General features: G+C 44.7%; 1 protein-coding gene across 2 annotated transcripts in view; it reads right to left on the bottom strand.

Annotated features, from left to right (window-relative positions):
- camta1a (calmodulin binding transcription activator 1a) overlaps positions 1-20,992 on the bottom strand; it is a 285,954-nt gene that overhangs the window by 140,023 nt on the left and 124,939 nt on the right. For both annotated transcript variants that reach the window (XM_084365528.1, XM_084365529.1), the window contains one exon: positions 16,796-16,863. In XM_084365528.1, the coding sequence (XP_084221654.1) occupies positions 16,796-16,863 (68 nt within the window). The remainder of the gene's footprint in view (positions 1-16,795; positions 16,864-20,992) is intronic.

Raw genomic sequence — 20,992 nt, 5'->3', positions numbered from 1 at the left:
GATATCCAATCAGTTTGGATGCTAAATGTAGTCAATTGAAACAAAAAACTCCAGCTACTGTATATTGACCGAGAAAGCTGAGTTCTCCTGCCCCGAGGCCGTGCGGCAGTGCCTACATGTACCAAGATGCATTGCAGACAAAAATCACTATAAAACACCATAAAATCCTTTGCATAAATATTTTGGAATGCGATTTGCACCATTGGAAATTTAGGTGGTTTACAAGCAAGTAAACATGTTTTGATAATGAGCAGCAGCACGCCCCCTGGCTACCCGGAGGCTAAATCCGAGCTGAAATCTGAAGCTTATAGTTCTTCCTTTACACCAATCAGATCAGTGGTGTTGGAACAAATTTTGCAGCAGGAGACTCAGCATTCTATATGCTGAGTAAATCAGTAAATATAACACGCACAAGGAATTTATAGCTCGAATTGACTACATTTAGCCTACCATGAACACTGATTGGACAGAAAACTTTTCCTCTAAATACAGGCAAAAACTATTTCCCATTGACGTCATTGTGGTGATCTCTTATCGACTCATCACAAAATACCCAGACATAAACAATTTTCAGGTTTTTCAAGCTGGTGTTTCTGTATTTTTGTTCAACCTTTTATGGAAGAGAAAAAATACCCTTAAGGTTTTTTTATCCAGATTTCAGCAGAAAGACCATCGAATCTATGGGAGGAATTCCAACATCCCACGGCAACGACAACCGCTCCAACCATGTTGATAGTACCAACATTGTGTTATGTTTTGTAACTAGAAGCTTAGTTGACAGTGGTGTGGCCCTGAGGGAGGGTCTAAACAGTAGCAGACTGTCTCTGAGGGAGCCAACCTCCATTCACACCTCCCTGTGCATGGACATGCCAACTGCTCAAATTTACACTTCTACCACTTTTCAATCTTTAAAAGGCACACGGAGCAAAAAATGTGCAAATTATAAAATTCAGCTGTAGTTTGCCATCTGTAACAACATTGACGTAGGTGACCTTTTGCCTGCAGTTTCTTCAGTTTCTTGTGCACATTCACTGCAAGCCTTTGTTAGAATCTCATAGTCGGCTGAAAAGTTTACAAATTAGGTCTTAACATAAAGCAGCCTGGCTGTAAATCTTCATTCACAGTTTCTGTAAAAAGAGCAACAAACAGAGGCAGCTCACACAAGCTTAAGTATCCATAGCAACAATATTAGTGAATCACCAATGAAACTAATAAATGCAAGATCTAAAGTTCGTACCTCAAAGGGACTGGAGCCAGATACTTATTTCTTTTTTATTTGATCAGCAATCACACTCACAAACATACACACACATAAACTGAAAAACACATATTGGCACACAATTGCCACTCTCCACCCTCACTTTCTCATACTCTCTCTCTCTCTCCGTGTCCTCCTCTTCAGACGTTCAAGCTTTCACAGGCTGATCAATAGAATCCAGCAGGCCACAAATACAGAGAAGAGGGGTGTGTGGAGGGGGGGTCCCATGGGACAGACAATAAGGACATTGAGAATAAAACGGAGACACACAAACAGAGACGCACACGAACACAGAAGCACACAAGCGGTCCTATATTCCCTGGCCAAGCGGTGACGTCAGGCTCCTGTTTAAGACACAGCCCACCTAATGGAGCATAGCCAAGGCACGATATGTGTGTTTGTGTGTGTAAGTACGTGTATGTGTGAAATAATGTTAGACAGAGAGTTTACCCGCTACAGCAGAGGCAAGGAAAGGACACACCACTACAGTGGAACACACACAAAGTCAAGCACAATAGCCATTAAATCAAAAGCAATCTCTCTGCGCCTGGCAATTCATACTCAGAGTGCTCTCACACATGCACCTGTACATACACATACACAAACTGACAAATTCCACTATCCAATGCACTGCATTACTATTAGGTTACTTTAAAAGTGTGGAAAGAAATGTGGGAGGAAATGAATGACATTCCAACAGTACATCCTCTCCAAACCTGAACAAAATGTGTCAGCAGTGGGAGTATAAAATCTCTGAATGAGAGTTTTTGGCATAGGAGATATGGAGAGAAATCAATTTGAGGGCCAAGTATGGTGCCAAGGACATCCAGAAGGGCATAGCTCTGTTGATCTGTTCATATCAATTTGCTCCCTCCTGCAGACGGAGAATGCCACAGTGTGCAGCGCTGCATCTTTAAGGAATATCGCTCCGATAACGGTGCCATAAAACACATCATTTTACAGTCAAACCATCTCTGTCTCAAATGCACTTGGAGCGGAAGCCATTTTCAAGCAACATAAAGTTTAACATGGCGCTACATCTGCCGAGCCGCTAGCTTCCACGCTACATGGGACTGGGCGATTTAATTAGGGGACATGGGATTATGCTGTGTGGAAGTGCAGTGAGCCCCACCCTCTCAATCCCGACCTGATCCCTCCTGAACCTGCGGTCATCTCTGGAAGTATAGAGTGAATACTGGATTATTGTATCCAGTATGCAGTTTGACAATAATTGAAAAGTTTGTAACAACTGAATCATTAAACACTGTAATAAGTCACATCATTGCGCACAAGACTACTTGCATGGGTGTGATCATACAGATGAGCAGCTAGTATGTATCAGCCTTCCAATTTCCATTTCTAAACAGTAGAAAACATGAACATTCATACCATTTTACCCTCCATGATTATGTGACAATGTTAAACATCATGAATATTTTAGACATAGATATTCTCATGGCCCATAATGATGCTGCTATTATAAAAGAATATTGCAGCAGGATGCAAAAGATATTAATGCTGAGGTATTTGTGACCATCCAACTATCTTGTCTATGTGGGAAACAGCATTTCATCCATCTTAAATAGACATTTTCTAGATGAATACGTATTGAAAATAAACCCATTCAAAGGCTAGAGCAATTTCACCGAAAAGCATAGCAAAATAGCTCGAAAATAAAGTAGAGATTTAGATGAGCTGCTTTGATAGTCATTAGTCGACTGAGAAGAGACTTTCCCCCAGCTGAGATAACTTTCTGAACAATAAAAAGTCATAAAAGAAAATCTCTTTTAAAGTTTCCCCTGATTTCTAATGGAGCCTCCCTCCACTGAGCATTTCAACCACCTAAGTGCGAAAGCGACCAGATCACTAATGCATCCTAATTCAGACTGTATAGATTACAGATTGTCAAGGGCAAAAGTTTGATTTTTCCCCTGACCATCTGAAAGCAGGCTCCCAATATAAATTTAAGGGATCAATGGTGATGGAGGGCTGAGAATTGTGAGGGACCTTACCACTTTCTGTTGCAAATTACCATGCAGGACTGGGATCACTGTGCTCTGTGGACCTTTACTAAGAGCTAAATGATCTATGCACTGCTTAAAAAGAAAACATGTCAGGTGTTTAGACTTGTGTAAACACTGCTACAATAAACACACCTGAACAGATGCACCACAGATGCAGTCACTTGTTACAAAGAAAGCGAGCACTGTGACATATCTTCAAATACCAGAAGAAGAATAAATGTCAATGCTGAATTTGTTTAGATGCTACAAAGGAGGGTGTGGGCCACAACATAAATTCCCTAATGGCAATCCAGATAAAGAGGTGACGTGTGGGCCTGTGGGTGAGAGGGAATTGGCCAGAAGAGACACAAAGGCAAAAGTTCAATTAAAAATGTTGAAGGAATCAATTTGTTTGCCTTAATTACTTTGTTAATTTGTTAAAGCATTAACTTAGAAAAATCCTGTGTCACATTTTCTGCTGTGATAATGGAGCTACAGGGAGGGAGGGGCTGTGGTATGGGTTGAGTGCCTTTTAAACGGCTCACCCTCTGGTTCTAAACACAACGCTCAGTATGCCTGTTCGCCCGTCCCTGAGTCTCTCTTGCAGGGTGTGTAGGTAATGAGGCCCTCCTGTAGTGCTACGCTCCACTCCTCTGTTGGTGCAGAAAAGCGCACCCCCGCCACGTCCTGACATTCTGACAGATAGGAGCCGTGGAAAGCATATGGCCAACGTGGCAATGCCTCCGACGCCCTCCAAACTGTCGTAGGGCTCAGGCATAATGAGCGGTAGAGGGATGAGCCCAGGTCCTACACATAGGAGACATTAGTCATCACATTTTTCCTCATCTGTCACAGATCAGCTATAAAAAAAACTCTTACCTCGTATAAGAGTCAAGAGATCTCATGAATTTGAGACTTTACAGAAGAAAGCCATGTATTTTAGCATGGAAGAGCCAGACAGGAAGTCTCTGAGAGAGTGCATACCTAGGATGACTGTAGGGCTGCAACTAGTTTGGTTGTTTGGTCTACATAATGTCCAAGATGACGTCCTCAAATATCTTGTTTTTGTTCATTGGTTTTCTGTCATAGAAGAGTAAAGAAGCCAGAAAATATTCACATTTAAGAAGCTGTAATCAGAGAATTTTGACTTTTTCTTGAAAGAGTACTCAAACTGATTGATTGATTATCAAAAGAGGTGGTGATTAATTTAATAGCTGACAACCAATTGATTAATTGCTTATTCATTGCAGCTCTAGCTGACGTCAGATTTAAGTTTTATGAAACAATGTTAGTTCTTGCAAATACTGAAAACATTTCAAAGTTGCTGGTTGACTGATTTTGTGGTTTGGCTACATTTAACATGCGTCACAACACTGAGTCAAGTGGCAGACAGTCAGGGTAAAAACAAAAAGGGATGTCACTGACGGAGGCAAGAGTGAGTGATGGTGTATTGGGCCAGGAAGTGGCCGCTCCCCCTGTCAACTGTCAATGCCGTTAGTGTCCAGAAGCTGAAGTCTACAGCGACTAGACGAGATTTCAGATAAGGTGCCCATCCAGCCATGCCCTGGACATGGCCTCCCTCTGGCCCAGACTGCTCTACCAGTCTCCTTCCCTCTCTCTGTCTGGCCTGTTATCCCTGACTGTCTAGACACCTCCCAGCACGCGATCCCTCACCCCAGCCAACCCGGGCTGTTCTCAGCTCCTCTGCTTTCTCTCTGCTCAAACACTGCGTCACAACACTGGCTGGCTGGAGGGCTGTGAAGGGCCGCTGAAAAGGACAGAACAATTCAAGGCAGTTCTCTCTCTTACTCTCATTCAAGTCATTCACTGGAAGGTTTAAAAAATGCTGCTCAGCATTTCGCTTCAATCCTCCTGCAAGAGCAACTGAAATAATCACAATCCAAGACTTAGCTAGAACTTATCAGACAGTCTCGAGGGTTGACTGTAAGTGTGAACAATTGGAATGAGGCAGCCTGCACCAATCATTCAATGATGTAGACACACCCCTGAAAAACAAAAATAACAATTGAAAGTACTTTTTGTATGCTGAGAGGCAAATGAATGAGAACAATGAGCGTGCCAAGAGGCAATTACAGAGCGGATGTATTTAGGTACAGGCTGATCTGCTCGTGGCAGTGAAATCACCTGAGTGCCTGTGTTCTGAGGCTCAGGCTGTCAGTTAAAAACACATGTGAGAGAAGCTAGAGGTTGTTAGTCTAAATTTGAATCATTCATTCAGCTTCTTTTACCCTTGTTGCCCAACAGGTGGAGTGTGGACACCATACATTCATACAAGCTCTCACGCAAATCCCTTTAACTCTGACCTGCTGCAGTAAAAGGCAAGGGTTGCGATGCATCACTTCCCTATGCACAAAGAGCCTCACATCCATGACTGATCTCTATTAAATTACATGGATTAAATCAGAGATCCTTAATTAGGCCCCAATAAAAGCATCATGTGGCTTTTGAAACCTCGGAGCATGCCATGATTGGATAAAAATATGAAAACATACTAAATGAAATTGGTTTACCGCTGAGTGTGCGCCCCATGACTCTAGAGTGGAGCGGCAAAGCAGGGGAAAATAAAGCTAGGAGAAATAAGTATGAGAGAGAGAGAGAGAAGAGAGACACGGATGCAGCGAAAGAGCAAGAGGGGAGTCTCAGGGCGAGTCACACCTCTTTGCCTCAGAAAAGCTCTTAAATTCCATGTGTGACCTAAGGGAGAGAGCTCTAAAGAGTCAGCCTAAGATGCCATGATACAGAATTTGACTGTTGCGAAGCAGTGAGCTAATACAGTCTGCCACAAGCCACACTGAGGAGTGCTACGGGCATGACACAAGGCTCCTGGAGACAAGGCAATCCTTGCATGTTTATATATGTGCATACAGAACACAGACCTACACGTACACACTTACAAAACCTCAAGCACACTCATCTGGGACTTGCTTCTCTCTAAAAACTGGAGCGTGATGCCTCGCTGCTCCCCTGGACCCTCGCTTCTCCTGGTGTCAGGACGGCCAAAAGCTTTTAAGTGCTTTAAACTCATAATAACCCTAATGCTCAGTCTCCCCCCTGTGAGCTTTGTGTTTGTCTGTAAGAAAATGAAATGCAATTGAAATAGATGCAAAGATGGGGTATGTTCAGACATTCCGGGGGTTGCTGGGGATTTGGCGTCTGTAAAGGCATTAGCAAGGGGAACAGAGAGCAAACAGGCTCCCAGGACGTGTTCTGCAGTGACAGGGAAAGTAAGAGAGTGGCAATGCACAAAACTGCTAACACACACAGGAGCACAGAATACATTGGGCTCCTTATTTTGCCCTCTTCTCCTCTTGCATTTTAGCTTGTTATGTTGTTTGTGATGTTTCTATTTTTGAAAACATGGGAATTGAAAAAAATCACAGATCCACTGCCACAATGCATTGCAGGGAATAGTAAGCACACAAACAAAAACAGCCCCCAACCACCTTCCTACTCGCCACTAATCCTCTCCTGCCCTAATTGTGGGTGCAGTCACCCCAGATTCAGTTCTTGGGGTAGATATGATGCAGAGAGGAAGAGAGTTAAGGCACTGGCTGAGCACAGACCACCCCATCTTCCCCTAAAAATGATTTTCTCTGCCAGAAGACACCAGAACGGTAGGTGGTACTCTCTCTCCATTACATTTCACTTTTATCTCACTTCCCCTTTGCCACTCCATCTTCCTGTCATTTCTAGCTCTCTTTTCTCTCCCTCTCCTCTTTCTACTGTAAACCGCCTAAGGTGATTATGGCTTGTGATGGTTGTGGGTGGGGAAGGCGAATCCCTGTCTTTGTTTCCTTAAAATAGGTTTAATACACTGTTACCCAACACTGTTGAGAAACTCTGTGTGATTGTTATAATAGATCGGGGTACAAAACACATCATACAGCACACTGTTAAAAATGGTGGTCTCCATTTAAGACGGAGAAAGCAGGCGGGTGGCTTGGCACCTACTGGTGGTTTTCTCTGCTTGACGGTTAGAACTGGTAGTTTGCATCAATCGTGCCAGGTCTGCATATCAGCAGGATAAGCAAGAAATCACACACATATGCGCACTCACTGGAGACACATTAAAACAGGCTATTAAACTCTCTGGCCTTTGATTTCTTTTAATCAAAGAGGCCATCAGTCAAATGAGCAGAATCCCTCACCACAGGCCTCAGAAGAAGATGCAAGAAAGGAGCCAGCGACTGGTGGCTGGCTGTGTTTTGTCTGAACAGTGTTGCATTGGAGCTGTGCCATGCCAACCTTTTAAGCAGCCCTCTATTTTCCTGTCTGGTTGTCTGTGTCTCCCCCCCCCCCCTCTCTCTCTCTCAATGTGTCTATATGTCTGCCTTGTACTCTCTCTCTCAGGCACAAAACCAAGGCGCACATTAGGTGCTGGTGCTGCACATTTTGATGCTTGGCTGTCACTGTATCATTGTCTGGTGACATAAAGCGCAGTAAAGCACTGAGCAGTGATGAAGTGGAGAGGTTTTAAACCTGCGCTCACTGGCACATTTCTTGCCTTTCAACCAATGTCATTTGGAGAGTGTCATCATCCCACTGTGAAAGTAGCCAACCTCCACTCCCCACCCAAAACACTGAAGAGATAGAGAGAAAGAGAGAGAGAGAGCTTCATCATTGGCAGTACTTGCTCCATTATTCCACTGGAGGCTTGATTAGACAGAGGGGGTAATTTACGAGCCACTTCATTGCCAATTCAACGGGCACATCACCTGTAAATAATTGAAACCCTTCATGTCCATTCCGACATAATCATATCGCTATCATGTTAATGTATCCAGCAGTGCTTTCCTTTGGGTCAGGCGCGGGACTACTCTAAATCTTGGTTGACCTGTCTCCATAACTCTACTGAGTACCACCCACCAGCAAACAGAAAAAAATAAAGATGAAGGACGGGACTGGGAAATTATGAAAAATTTAAAATATAATAAACAAATGCAAGACTTCTCACCAAAGCAGCAGTGGATTGTAGGTGGAGGGCACGCATTTTCGCTGGCTTGTTAATTATCTTTGCTTATGATGAGCATAAGAGAGATTCATCATCTTCTCATTTATTCATCTCTCTCAGAGTTCTATCAGTGGAGCAGGGATATAAAAGGCTGCAAGGATAGTAGTAGATACTTCAAGTTGATGGGAGACAAGGACGACAAGAGAAATCAAACCTTTTCCTTTAATTAATTGTACCATAGTGGGAATTGTCCCTTTCAAACACTCTTAATTACCCAAGTGTTTAAAAAAACTTCCTATTAAACTGATAGCTATTTTTCTTACTTCATTTTAAAAAAGTTATTAATATTAATTATCCAATCTGAAATGGTTCTCACCTTTCCTTCAGCGCACTCCTCTCAAATGCGACAAAAAAAAAAAAGATTTGAATAATTTATCAATTGACTTATATTTGAATTGATTAATTCACTGATGCAAAATTAATACGTGGCTATCTTCCACATTCCGCCCACTCCATCCTCTCCCATCTTTAATGAAGCAGTTAAAGTAGTATACAGGTCTTGCCTGAGGTAAGGTACTGGCTGAGGAAGTGGGCAGGGTTGTGGAAAGCTGGGGTGTCTAACACAAATCTACAGTAATGAAGATGTCTCATCAGAATCAACAAGCTAACTATCTTCCAGACCAAGACAGGTAAGAAATACCTAGAGTGTTTTGTGCGCAATGAGCCAGTGCTCTTAAGGGAGCAGCTTTTCTACATGGATTGGTCGCAAAAAAAAACTAATAGGCGAGAAAGACGAAATGGGAAGGGATGGAAACAAGCTGTGCAGGTCATCCAGATGGATTAAGGGCTAAGTTCAAGTAAATAAGTGGGCTAGGAACCTGAATGCTCTCTGTATTAGTGTCTGATCAACAAAAAGGCCTTAGTGTACAAGCCAGATTGCACATAGGCAGACAGTTGCTAACTGATGAGGAGGTGCAAGGGTCATTCCTGCCATTTGCCGTTTTTACACATTGAATGGTGCCACGTGGCAACTCATCATCCGCTGTACTTCCTGTTCTGTGAAGCTCAGCTGGGGCAAAGAAATGGGACAGAATGTGTGCCAGTGAGTGTGTGTGTGTGTGTGTGTGTGTGTGTGTGTGTGTGTGTGTGTGTGTGTCTGTGTGTGTGTGTGTGTGTGTGTGTGTGTGTGTGTGTGTGTGTGTGTGTGTGTGTGTGTGTGTGTGTGTGTTTGTGTGCACCCATGTCGTGCCTGTTCTTTGCTGGTGATTCACCCAGCTCTCTGGCAGTCATCCAGGACCTATTTTCTCCTTCTCTTTACATAACAGCAAACGGTATCACTGAAGCCTTGTGTCCTGTCCTTTCTCTTCCTCCTCCTCCTCCTCCTCCTCCTCCTCCTCCTCTTGTTCCTCTGCCACTTCCTGTTCTTCCTTCCCCCACCCTCCACCTTGCTGTGTGTGTAGGAGACCTAACAGTGCGTCACTCCCCGGTGCTACTGCATCACCCATGGGATCATGAAGTGACCGGTCCGGAACAAACGTTCTCGGACCACACCCAAATCAGCGAGTGGTAGACCAGATTCCAGGGTACGGCATGGGGAGATGCGGGGGAAGAAAGGCTGTTTTTGACTGCAATGCCCCCCAGAGCTTTCTAAAGGCAGGATCCGGGATCCGCTACACCATATGCCTACAGGACAGCACCCAACTGGGCACAGGGGCGTGACGGGCTGAAAATAGGGACGCGCAGTCACAATCTTCACCGTACTGGCCAACATACGGCCACTTGGTACCAACAGAGCAGAGTGATGAGGTGGAAGAGGATGGTAAAAGAGGGGGTGGAGAGCAGAGGGGGGTTGAAAATAGAAAATCAAGGAGGTGAAGGGAGAGGAGCTGAAGAGAGTTTAGTTTGTAGGGAGGGATGAGAGTGAGGAATGAGGCAGAGTGTCTGTGTGTTGAGAGTGTCATTGTGTGTGTAGGAGAGATGTGTAGGCAGGGTTTAGTGTCTGGACTACTCAGTGACTCAGGTGTGAATAATACGTTAAGTCTCCTTTGTGTGTGTGTGTGTGTGTGTGTGTGTGTGTGTGTGTGTGTGTGTGTGTGTGTGTGTGTGTGTGTGTGTGCGAGAGAGAGAGAGCCAGAGAGACAGCGAGCATAGTGAAGTGCTGGGTCGGTATAGGGCTGGTCGTCTAGGTGGCTGAGGGTGTGCACTGCTGTGTCTATGGCCCGCTCCATGACAGCCAGCCTGCACGCTGCTCACCGGTGCAGAAGCGCTAATTGAATTAAGTCTTTATTATCAGGCTGCAGAGGCAGCACTTCTCCCCATCTCGGCCCGCTTGGCTGACACTTTCTCCTTGAACACCTGCTTGACATCAACTTCCTCCTCTATTTATTTATCCCCTCTCTCCTGTGGCCAGCCACTGGCTGCACTCCTTCCTCCCCTCCACCTCCTCCTCCATATTGGCATACTGAGCGAGGCTAGGCCTGCTTGTTTTTTCATGCTGCTCTGTGTATCCGTGCTGCACAACACTCCTTAGCTAGAATAACCTTAGCATCACAGACTTAAGTATCTTTTATTTTAGCGCTCTTTGTAAAAGCTATACAACGAGACAGGTAACAACGTGCCCTACACCTCAATGTCTATTACCATACAAAAAAAAGGACACATAATAAAAAGGATTAATTCCAGAAAACTGGTCCTGCCCTTCCTGGCCTTCAGTGGACGACTGGTGAGTGTGGAGGGAATAAAGGCGATAAAGCTAGATGATGTTCTATGTTCTATTGAATAGTCTCCAGTGGGCAAGTTGGCCAGGGTAATATACAGCAGCTGGGATGAGAACTAACATATATCTAGTCCCCTGTCCATTTCCACTAGCCTCAGGCTCAGGCTGCTTCCCTGGGCTCGGCTTGGGCATTACTTTAGAGGACGGACAAACAAGAGGCACTATTAAGTTGGCTAGGAGTCTGAGGCCCAGGCACTCGGCCCAGCACTAGCTGTAATCTATTGACCGTTTGCATTCTCCCTTCCATGCCCCAAAACCACAGGACTTTTCTCTATCTGTCAGTTAAATCCATTGCTCACCTCCCTCCATCTCTATCTGCTGTTTACCCACTCTATTTTTCTCTTTTTTCTCCCACTCGCCCTATGTCAGCTCAATCCCCCTCTATTCCATCTTTCTCGTTGCTCTTTCGTCTGTTTGCGTAAATCCCCCCTCCTCACTCCTTCTCCTCCTCACTCCATCCATCACGATTCCTCCCATCTCCATCTCGTCCGTTCCCTTCTCTTATCGACATGTTTCCATTTTCTAAACTGCTCTCGCTCCATCATATTCACTCTTTCTTCGATGGCCATTTTTCATTTTCTCTCTTTCATACACTCTTACCTCATGCTCTCTAGGTTCACCTCACTCCTGTCCTCTCTGCTTTCCCCGGTGGGCTTTATTTCACCCTGCCTACAAGGCCCCAGGTGGGCCTAGCTGTCCTTGTCAGCACTGTTGACTGGGTGGAAGCTGCGTGGGACATTGTCCTCCAGGGCTCAACCGAATGGGCCAGCCAGGGGAGAAGTGTCACTGTTCAGCAAACTAAACTTTTACTCATGATGAGTTGGAATAACACCACAGAGAAGAAGGACATGCAGAGGAAAGAGATCGCATGATTCACCTCACCAAACCGGCACTCCACATTAACTTGACATGTTTTTCACAACTCTGGCATGATTCAGTGCCAGATGACTTACCGTCTTTCTTTTAATGAGATCATATCTAATACCTCTTTTCCCCTTATCCCTTTGTTTCTGTATGTGCCCCTCTTTCTTTGTGCTTTACCCTCTCCCTCTCTTTCCCTGTCTCTCTCTCTCCTGCTGCTCCTGTCCTTTTCCACTCTCCTCTGAAACTCTGCCAGCCAACGAGTGCCACAAAGCATTAGGACCAAACACTATCAGACGCCCTTCTCAGGCACATCCTACACATCAGCCCCCACCCCCACTTATACACACACACACACACACACATACACAGAAAGCCCAGCACTTCCTCACACCATGTGCCAGACTAGGTGACAGAAACAGAGTTTACACGTAGGCCTAGGGAGGTCTTATTCACAGTGGCAGACTCACCCAGATACAAACCCTCTTATAAAAAAGGCATACACATAGACATGCACTCTATTTTTAATTCAAAACACATCCACACAGTTTCACTGGTAATTACACATGCACATGCCATCTCAATACATTCATAAATGCCTGCATATGTTCATCCACAATACGTTATTCAAATGCGTAGTCACGCTCTCTCAGGTTCGCACACATACTGTGTGCATACGCAAGAGTACATTTACGTATGTATACACATGCGTAAACACAATCCCCCCTATTTCTCTTTCACTCACACACAGTCACGCGCACACACACAGATCTGCACGAATTCACAGGCTCCATACACAATAGCAAACACCATACACAATAGCAAACAAACAGTCATTAGTAGATTTCAGGCTGCCTCTCAGTTCTGCTCTACTCTGTTGTTGGTGTGCCCGAGCCTCTGGGGTGGCGCCGCTGCTGTAGGTTTTAATAAAAGCATTGTCTTTGGAAGCTGTCTAAAGGGACTCGGTTTCATTTTGGAGTGCTGCTGCTGCTGTTGCTGTGGATGTGGGAGGAGAGAGGGCTATTGCGCTGGGACGTGGGGGCGGCTAGGTTCAGTGTCATTGCGGGGCCCTCCAAGGACTGGTGCTTATTGTTTGATAGTTTCAATATACAATATGTGTGTGTGTGTGTGTGTGTGTGTGTGTGTGTGTGTGTGTGTGTGTGTGTGTGTGTGTGTGTGTGTGTGTGTGCTCATAGGTCATGTAAGCACATGTGTAAATTTCTGAGTTGCAAACTTGTGTGGAAGTCGCAGCAAATGGCTGACAAAGACCTCCACTTAAACTTTCCAACTGCTGTAACAAGTCTACTGTATGTTTGTATTTTATGCAAGACAGGAGATTACAAAAATAAACACACATACACATACAGAGCGATCTGGATGACAGGCGTAAAAGCACTCTCTCTGTTGTGTTTTGAGATGGGTTGCTGTTAAGCAGTCCTATAAAACAAACAGTGGGGAAAAGAAACACTTTGTGCAACTGCTCCACTCATGAAGCTGTGCGCCATTTAGGGGATGCTCAGGATAACGAGCTATCTCTATACGACACACAGGTGTCCATTAGCTCTTTGGACTGACCAATCTGTGACAACCTCCAGTCAATAGTTTCTCCATCTGTCAGCATACAAACACCTCTGAAAAAGCCCCTCAAGGAGACGTTTGCGTCATGTGTGATGGACAACAAATGCCTGCTATCAGCAGGAGCACGGTGTAACGCCCATGATGAGGTCAAATCAAATGTTATTGTCTAGATTTGGAGCCACACTGTTTCTGTGCCTCCCCTCTGTTTTCTCTCTCCTCCCACAGGCACCTTCAGATCCCATCAGTTAAAGCAACATGGACACATCTTTAAAAAGGTGAACGGAAAGAATGAGTGTGGCTATATCTGGGAGGATGTAGGAGAGGAAAATCCTAATTGTCCCTTTAAGTGTGTTCCCTCCTGTGGAGTGAAGGTGCGGGGTAACGGCCATCTTAAATCACAGCCTGGCCGCGGCCTTCATTAAAGCCATAATGCCAGGCTCTCCCTTTAATGGAAATGGAAGTCAGCGAGGCTGTGGGTGTAAATTAAAGTGTAAGGCCCAGGCAGGGAAAGATTTCCCCAGCTCTGACAGGTGCGGCCTGAATTAGCTGTAGTGCTGTTCAAGCAGTCAGTGGGAGAACACTGGTATTGATTTTAAGCACTGTTGCACTTCCTATCTGAAAGGGAATGTGTATTACTAGAGCTAGGCACATCAATCACTCAGCATTCCACCACTCTCCCCTGGCACGCTTCAGATTTTGAAATGATAAACAAACAGAAACATACAAACAAAAGAGAGCGCCGGCTGTACTGTTACTGATGTGCACGAGCATCAGCCTGGTAAAATACATCTGTGCATGCATGTAATTGGTCCACTTCATCTCATCTTCCTTGTGTTGACAGGATGCCATCTCTATTCAGGGCATGTCCTGCATCGCGTGTCACCTTGGTCAAACAGCTAGCGTCAGCTCCTTGAGCTCTGGCTGCAGCCCACTCCCATGTTTACGACCTGCATGTGTCAGAGTTGTAACATGCATGCGGTGCAGCCATGCAGTGCAGTGCCGCACCGTGTATGACCCTGCTGCTTATCTCTGCCTCCCATCATGCCCCGCTGACCCTGTCTACAGACGCTGGCAGGGGGAGAATTAGCCTACTTAGCCTATTCCCCACAGGGGTCAACCCACACACAGACATGCAGACAGCACGCCCACAATCAGATGCGCGCACACACACCACAAGCACCGGAAGATGTGTGATGACAAATGATAAGGCAGCACTTAACCACAGGTGTCCCAAGTTTGACCTTTCACCCATGACCTTGAGCAGAAAGCTTTTCATATAGAGGCCAGCCATCAATCAGCTCCCATCAATCACACATGTATGCCTCACCCTTTCACTACCCCCAACCTCTCCTGGCCCCAACATCCATCACTACGCTCTACCCTTTCACTGACATCTGGGAAAACACAAACACTTCAACACCTCTCTCTCTGCCTCTCTTGTCCGGAAACACACACACATACAGTAAGCACCTCTGAAACATGGAACGTGTTGTGTTGTCAGGTGAACTGCAGGTGTACACTGGGAGATGCTCCCTGGTGACACGTTTGCTAAGATATCTGCACCTGCACAGAGACATGACATGAGGTTGAAATCCCGAAGCACACAGACAGCTGAGACCACAGGCAGCCAGTGGTGACAGACTGTGGCCATGAGCATCCTGAGGACCATTTGGTTTTAAAGCCACTGGATCAAAAGTCTAGCACATCGCACAGAAGTGTCATTTTTAGGCTGTCTTGTGCTGGTAGACGGCAGTGCTCTGACATTTGGAATGCTCTATCACCCCTCACAGCCTCTATCTTTTCTTTTTTATCTTAAAGGAACAGAAAACCATATTTTCCCTCTCACCTATACTGCTATTTATCCATCTAGATTGTTTTGTTATAAGTTGTCATATATTGGAGAGATCGGCCATAGAGATGTCTGCCTTGTCTCGAATATTATGGAACTAGATGGCACTAGTGTGCATCTACTTGTGGACAAGACGCTCGTGACTTCATGGAACATAAATATTAACGGCGTCCTCATTGGTGGAGATGTAGATTTATCATACAACAGCAACATAACAGCGCCTTTATATTTTAGACAGAGTACAAAAGGAGTATAAAACAAGGTACGGAGGCCAAATCTCACGATTGAAAGCTGCCTGACACTGTTTTCATTTTTGGTGAGTTGGAGAGTAGAGGCTCAGGGAGGATGGAGCATTCTTGATAAAAAACAGGTGAGCTCAGTGCTCTTTTGGCCCGTGCTCCATAATTACACCAGAGAGCGTATTCTAATTGGCAGTGTCTTTATGCAGAACTATTATCAATGTCCCTCCGAGGCAGTGGAAGAGAGGAGGGGTGGGGAGAGGGACGTGAAGAATGGGTTCTATGTCAATGAGCCCAGGGTCCATTTACACATGGATGAGGACTGCTAATAACGGCAGCGTAGCCAGTCCATCTTGCAGAAAAAGAAAAACCGGAGTTTTCACATATTGAGCTGATTCCAAATGCATGAAAATGTAAACTTTAGTGAAGGGGACAATGTGTTAACATGGTGTATTTGCTGTAGCAGTGAAATTATTGTGTGGTCTGATAGGGCAACAGTAAGTCGAAAAGAGGCAGAGGATGTCAATTCTAGAGATGTCCAACATGAAGAGATTAGCTAAAGCCATTCAAACAAAGGCCTGTCCACTTCTGTCAAATGTAGAATGCTATTACAAAGCTACATGCATTATTAATTATTACACTACATAGATTATATAATTACATCCAAGCCAATGCTGCTACAAAACACATTTGTCTGCTGACATTAAATTTCAGGTGTTAAAGTTTGCTGATGGTCTTCATTTGCTAACTGGCCCTTTATGTATCTGCATACATTAATAAATTAACTGCAACGCTGGCACCCATCTTCATTTTCAAATATTACAGTAAGCTCTTGGCATTTTGTTCCACATGTGGGTGTAACGTCTGACCCAGACAAACACCCCCAGCTTTAACAGTGTTATTAGCTGCGTGGTGAATGTGCAGACAGATAGGAACACATTAACACACCATTTAAAGCAGATGCTGCACCAGTGCATGTCATGTTAATTGGCTTGCTAAAAGGCAATTATTAGTCAATATTAATATTCTATCATTTATCTGCAAACTGTAAACTTTCCTGAACAGCCATGAGCAGCCTGTAAGATTAAACATCCTACACTGAACCTGAAGGAGGCTGCAAGCTGTGATGAGGGAAATGGTCTTGGAGAGAAAATTATGTAAAACTAAAAATGGAAATTTTGTCTCCCTGAACGTAATACTTTAAGGGGTATGAATCTTAACTTATGTTTTAAGAGAGGGCAGGAGTGTAATTTTCTTACCTTGTTTTAGGGGACGTCGTTAGCCATTCTTCATGCTTTTCAAATGTTATCAAGTAAGCTGCAATCTCCTGTGAAAAAGAGAAGAGAGGAGAGAGGAAGGGAGTGAGGCTTAGATATGTCATCTTTAATCACTGTTCTCTTGTGTTTGTAATACATCGGTGAGACTGCTTCATTGATATTCAGACAGTTTAACCAGCAGCACAAACACGGGAAAGACGGAAACAGGGGCAGTGCCAGGGAGCTCAGGCAGGTAAATGGAGACTGGTAAAAGTAAAGTGAAAGACAGAAGTGGAATGCAGCTGAGGTCAGATCATCTTCTGAGACCATCTTTGTTACGAAAGCTTTGATCAAGTTCTCCTCTGAGGACATCAAGGTGCTCTCAGAAAGATTGACATCTCTGTGTTTGAGAGCGAGCGGCTTTTAACATTTTTGGTCCGATCCTCCCCCAAATCCCTTTGATCTGCCCTTGACACTCCTCTATGGATCAATCCACTCTTTAACCTTTGAATAATAATTACACGCCAGTCTCACAATATTGACATGCGTGTGTACCGCTACTTCAGAAAAGGTTGTAGATCCTTGGGAGTTAGTTGTGTACAAAGAGATAGAAAAAAAAAAATAAAAGTAAAAAATATGTCCTAACTGCCACTGGTATAAATAGAGATACTTCAAACACTTTCATGTTTCCCATGCTCACCCATCCTACTGCATCAGTCTGAGTGTAAGGGGGAACACGCTAGACCATACCCGGCCATTTTCTCACCAAACTAATGGGCAGAAATAAAAGCACTTTGGATGCTGGTGGACAACCTAATGATTACCAGCGACAGCCAGCAATTCACTCTTCAGCAAGAACATTTGTCAGCTTCTCAGACTGTGAGAGAGAGAGCTAGACACAAGGACAGACCAGATGCCACAAAAATATCTTTATAGTTTCTAAGGATGTGCATCTCTCCTTATGTTGCAGTGTCAACAAACACTTAAGTGTGAATATGTTGTTCAAATATTGTCTTGTTTGGTCTGTGAGGCTGGAGTTTGAAAAAAGTCTCCTCCGGGCTTTATGTTGTTACTTTGCCCCTCCACATGGGGCAATAACGTATCCAAAAACACCAGCTTTCTCTACAGCAGAAATTGGAAAAATATGAAACATATGTGGCTGCACAAAGCCATCACAAAATCCGAGACAGTAGTTTGCCTTATTTTTTTTGCATCCATACACACTATTAAGTATGCATCACTGCAAGGAGGCTCCCACTGGCTCGTCAAGGCTGTGTCACAAGTGTGACCTGGCACAGAGACACAGCACACTGGCGATAGCCCTTCGGGATGCTGCAGGGCATTGCGATGTGAGGGGTTCCCAGGCTGGCAGGGGTCCCAACAGAGAGAGGGTTGGTAGCATGACTGGCACCCTTGCCTCCAGGTGCAGGCTGGGAGATAATGCTGCGTTGATTAACTTCCTGTTCTCCTGCCATAATGACCGGAGGCGATGAAGTCATGACAAGATGGAGTCTTGAATTAAGAAAAAGATAGGAGGAGGATGAGGCTGTCGAGAGGAGCTCAGGGCTACTCCTCTCTTTTATATGTCAGAAAAAAAAAACAATAAAGCAGTGAAATGTTCACCTTGTAAGAAAAAAAATTGCACTTCACTTCTAAGGTCACAATAAAGTTACTTTTCTGCATACATTTATGAGGAAATTATACTAACACGGCAGTGATTAGATTAATCCCTGCTATTCTGTGTTCATTTTGCGAGGGATAAACGGCAGCGGGAAGCTCCTTCAGTGACCTCTGTGCTTGTTAGCACATCAGTCTTGTCTTTAAAATAGAGTCACAGCCCCAGCCTCGGTGGCAGAGGATGAAATAGGGGGCCGCATGGTCTCGTACTGAACAAAATAAAAAAAAGAAGTGAGCCTCTACCTTTGGCTCTTTGCGCACCCCTCCCTCTCTGAACAGATGCCAGGGATTATTCCAACCCCCCGACCAACCATAAAGGTGCAATAATCTTATGGTGAGGAAACAAACAAAAACAGACGTGCAGCCATTAAACAGCTGCAAAGAGACAAAGTTTGCATGGGCAGCATAATGAGAGGCTAGCGTGCGTTCAGGTTGAGCAAACACGCTTGCGGGTTAGTGCGAGAGAGGCGGAGGGGGAAGCGGGCAACCGGTGTGCTGAACACTGATGGTGCATCAAAGTCAAACCAGCAGCTGTCAATGGGCTCTGGACTCTATCTGCTGACCTCAGTGCCTCTGGCCTGCTCTCCGTCGCTGGGGAAATATTCAGAGGAGGCTCTCTGTACACACAGCTCCTACCTCACTCTACCTCTTAGGTCAAAATCCTGCTCGCGCAATGCTGTTTGTACTTCCTTGCTTTAAGCCTCAGCCTCCCCACTGACATGATCTTTGCTGGGGTTTTATCTCCAGGTGCTGTTGAAATACACTGTACCAGTAAGGGCTGTCTTCCTCACAGCTTAAATTGAGGCAAACTCCTTCCAAGCCTGATCTAAATAAATAACAATCAGCACGAGTTGGCAGTGAACCAGAGAGTGAGTATGAGCAATACCTCCTCTAATTGACACGGTGGTTGCAAAAAAGGGCCCTTTCATTTTACAGGGGAAAGAACAACCCGGAGCTGTTTGTTGTAACCCAGCCATCTCATTTGTTTCTTTTGTCTCTGTAAGAGCTGCGACACACTGTTAGCAAAGGGGGCCGCCCCAGAACATGACGGAGCAGTCTAGCAGTTTCAGGGCTGATGGAGATGGAGAGCCAAGTGTGTTTGTGTGTGTGTTCCTGTCTAACGTGTAACAATCAGAGGGTCTGATTACTGGTTACCTGTCTGGGCCTGGCACGTTATTAACATGCTCTTCAGGAGGTGTCACTCCTGTACACTCATCAGTGTGTCTCTCCTCTAGTTTTCTCTTCTCATAGCTTCTATACACCTCCTTCAATCTGACTCTCACTCACTCACTCACTCAATTTTTTTTTTCTCTTTCCCATAACCGCTGAAGTGAAAAGGAAAGCCACCATGAGAAAATTTTCATTTTGAGATGACTGGCTTTTACTGTCTCGCCTTTCAAATGATATTTTCACTCTCGAGGTACAACATTTTCTCCAGAGAGAATCAGCTTTTGAAATGTCTACCTATTTGAAATTGGAGATGACACTAACATATTCATCCCATTTCACTTCTTTGCACCAAGGAAGGGGGATGCGAGAGCAGTAAACTCTCAAAATATAAACACTATTTGTCCCACATTTTGATGATCTCAAAATCAGTTGCGATGACAATTTTAGGAGCAACTGTTTGTCGGCCTGATCAGATGGATTTCATTAGACCATCACCCTTTCTCATTGCACAAAAGCCTCCATGGTAGATTCACTATCCCAGGATGACCTGAGGCTACACTGTTTTGCTGTTCCCTCTGATTCTCTCTCTCACTAGCAACTTTGATTTATGGGAGAAAAGAGAAGCGTTGAGAGGACCAACGCTCTGGCATTTGGATGACAGACCTGATCACTTGAAACAACTGTCGCTGTTCCATTAGAAGGAGAGATAGGAGTCTTTTGGCATTATCTCAGCACGCATCAGACACCTGTCTCTAAACACCATCCATAATGTCTCTCCTCTCCTTCTGCATCTGAGCAGACAGAAGATGAGAGGTGGGAACGATACAGAGCTGAGAGGACAAAACTCTGAAGCGCATTTCTTTCTGTGCCACCGCCTACATTAAAATACCAACACATTACATCATTGTCTGAGAATTTAATCTTGGTTTTTAAACCCACGATTTACTAGACACATTATGCAAAAACATAGAGTAATAAGTCATTCTTTGTGCGCTCAGCCATTTAAAACCAGTCTTCATCACCCAAAAAAGGATTCAACAATTACAGCATATGTTTGTCCATTACAGTATTATTCCAGTTATACTGGTGCTCTAGTGACACTAATGAAAAGGCACTTAATGAATCGCTGTATTAGAAAAACTAACTTTAGCAACAGTATTGATTGCAGTAAAAGCTTGAGCTAATGAAATGAATATGAGAGAGCAGGAAGATGCTAAAGAATAGATGGAGTAAAGTCTGGCTAGAGAGGAGAGCACAGCGCCTCCAGCCTGCCTCGTGGTGAAGTCTGGGGAATGCACCCTCAAAGCTTTGACCTTGCCCTGCACTTGAAAGCAGGAAGTGGATGAGAGGGGG

Source organism: Pagrus pagrus (genome assembly GCF_965226575.1).
Source record: "Pagrus pagrus genome assembly, chromosome: 11".
Taxonomy (NCBI): domain Eukaryota; kingdom Metazoa; phylum Chordata; class Actinopteri; order Spariformes; family Sparidae; genus Pagrus; species Pagrus pagrus.
This window is presented reverse-complemented; position numbering and strand designations above follow the sequence as displayed.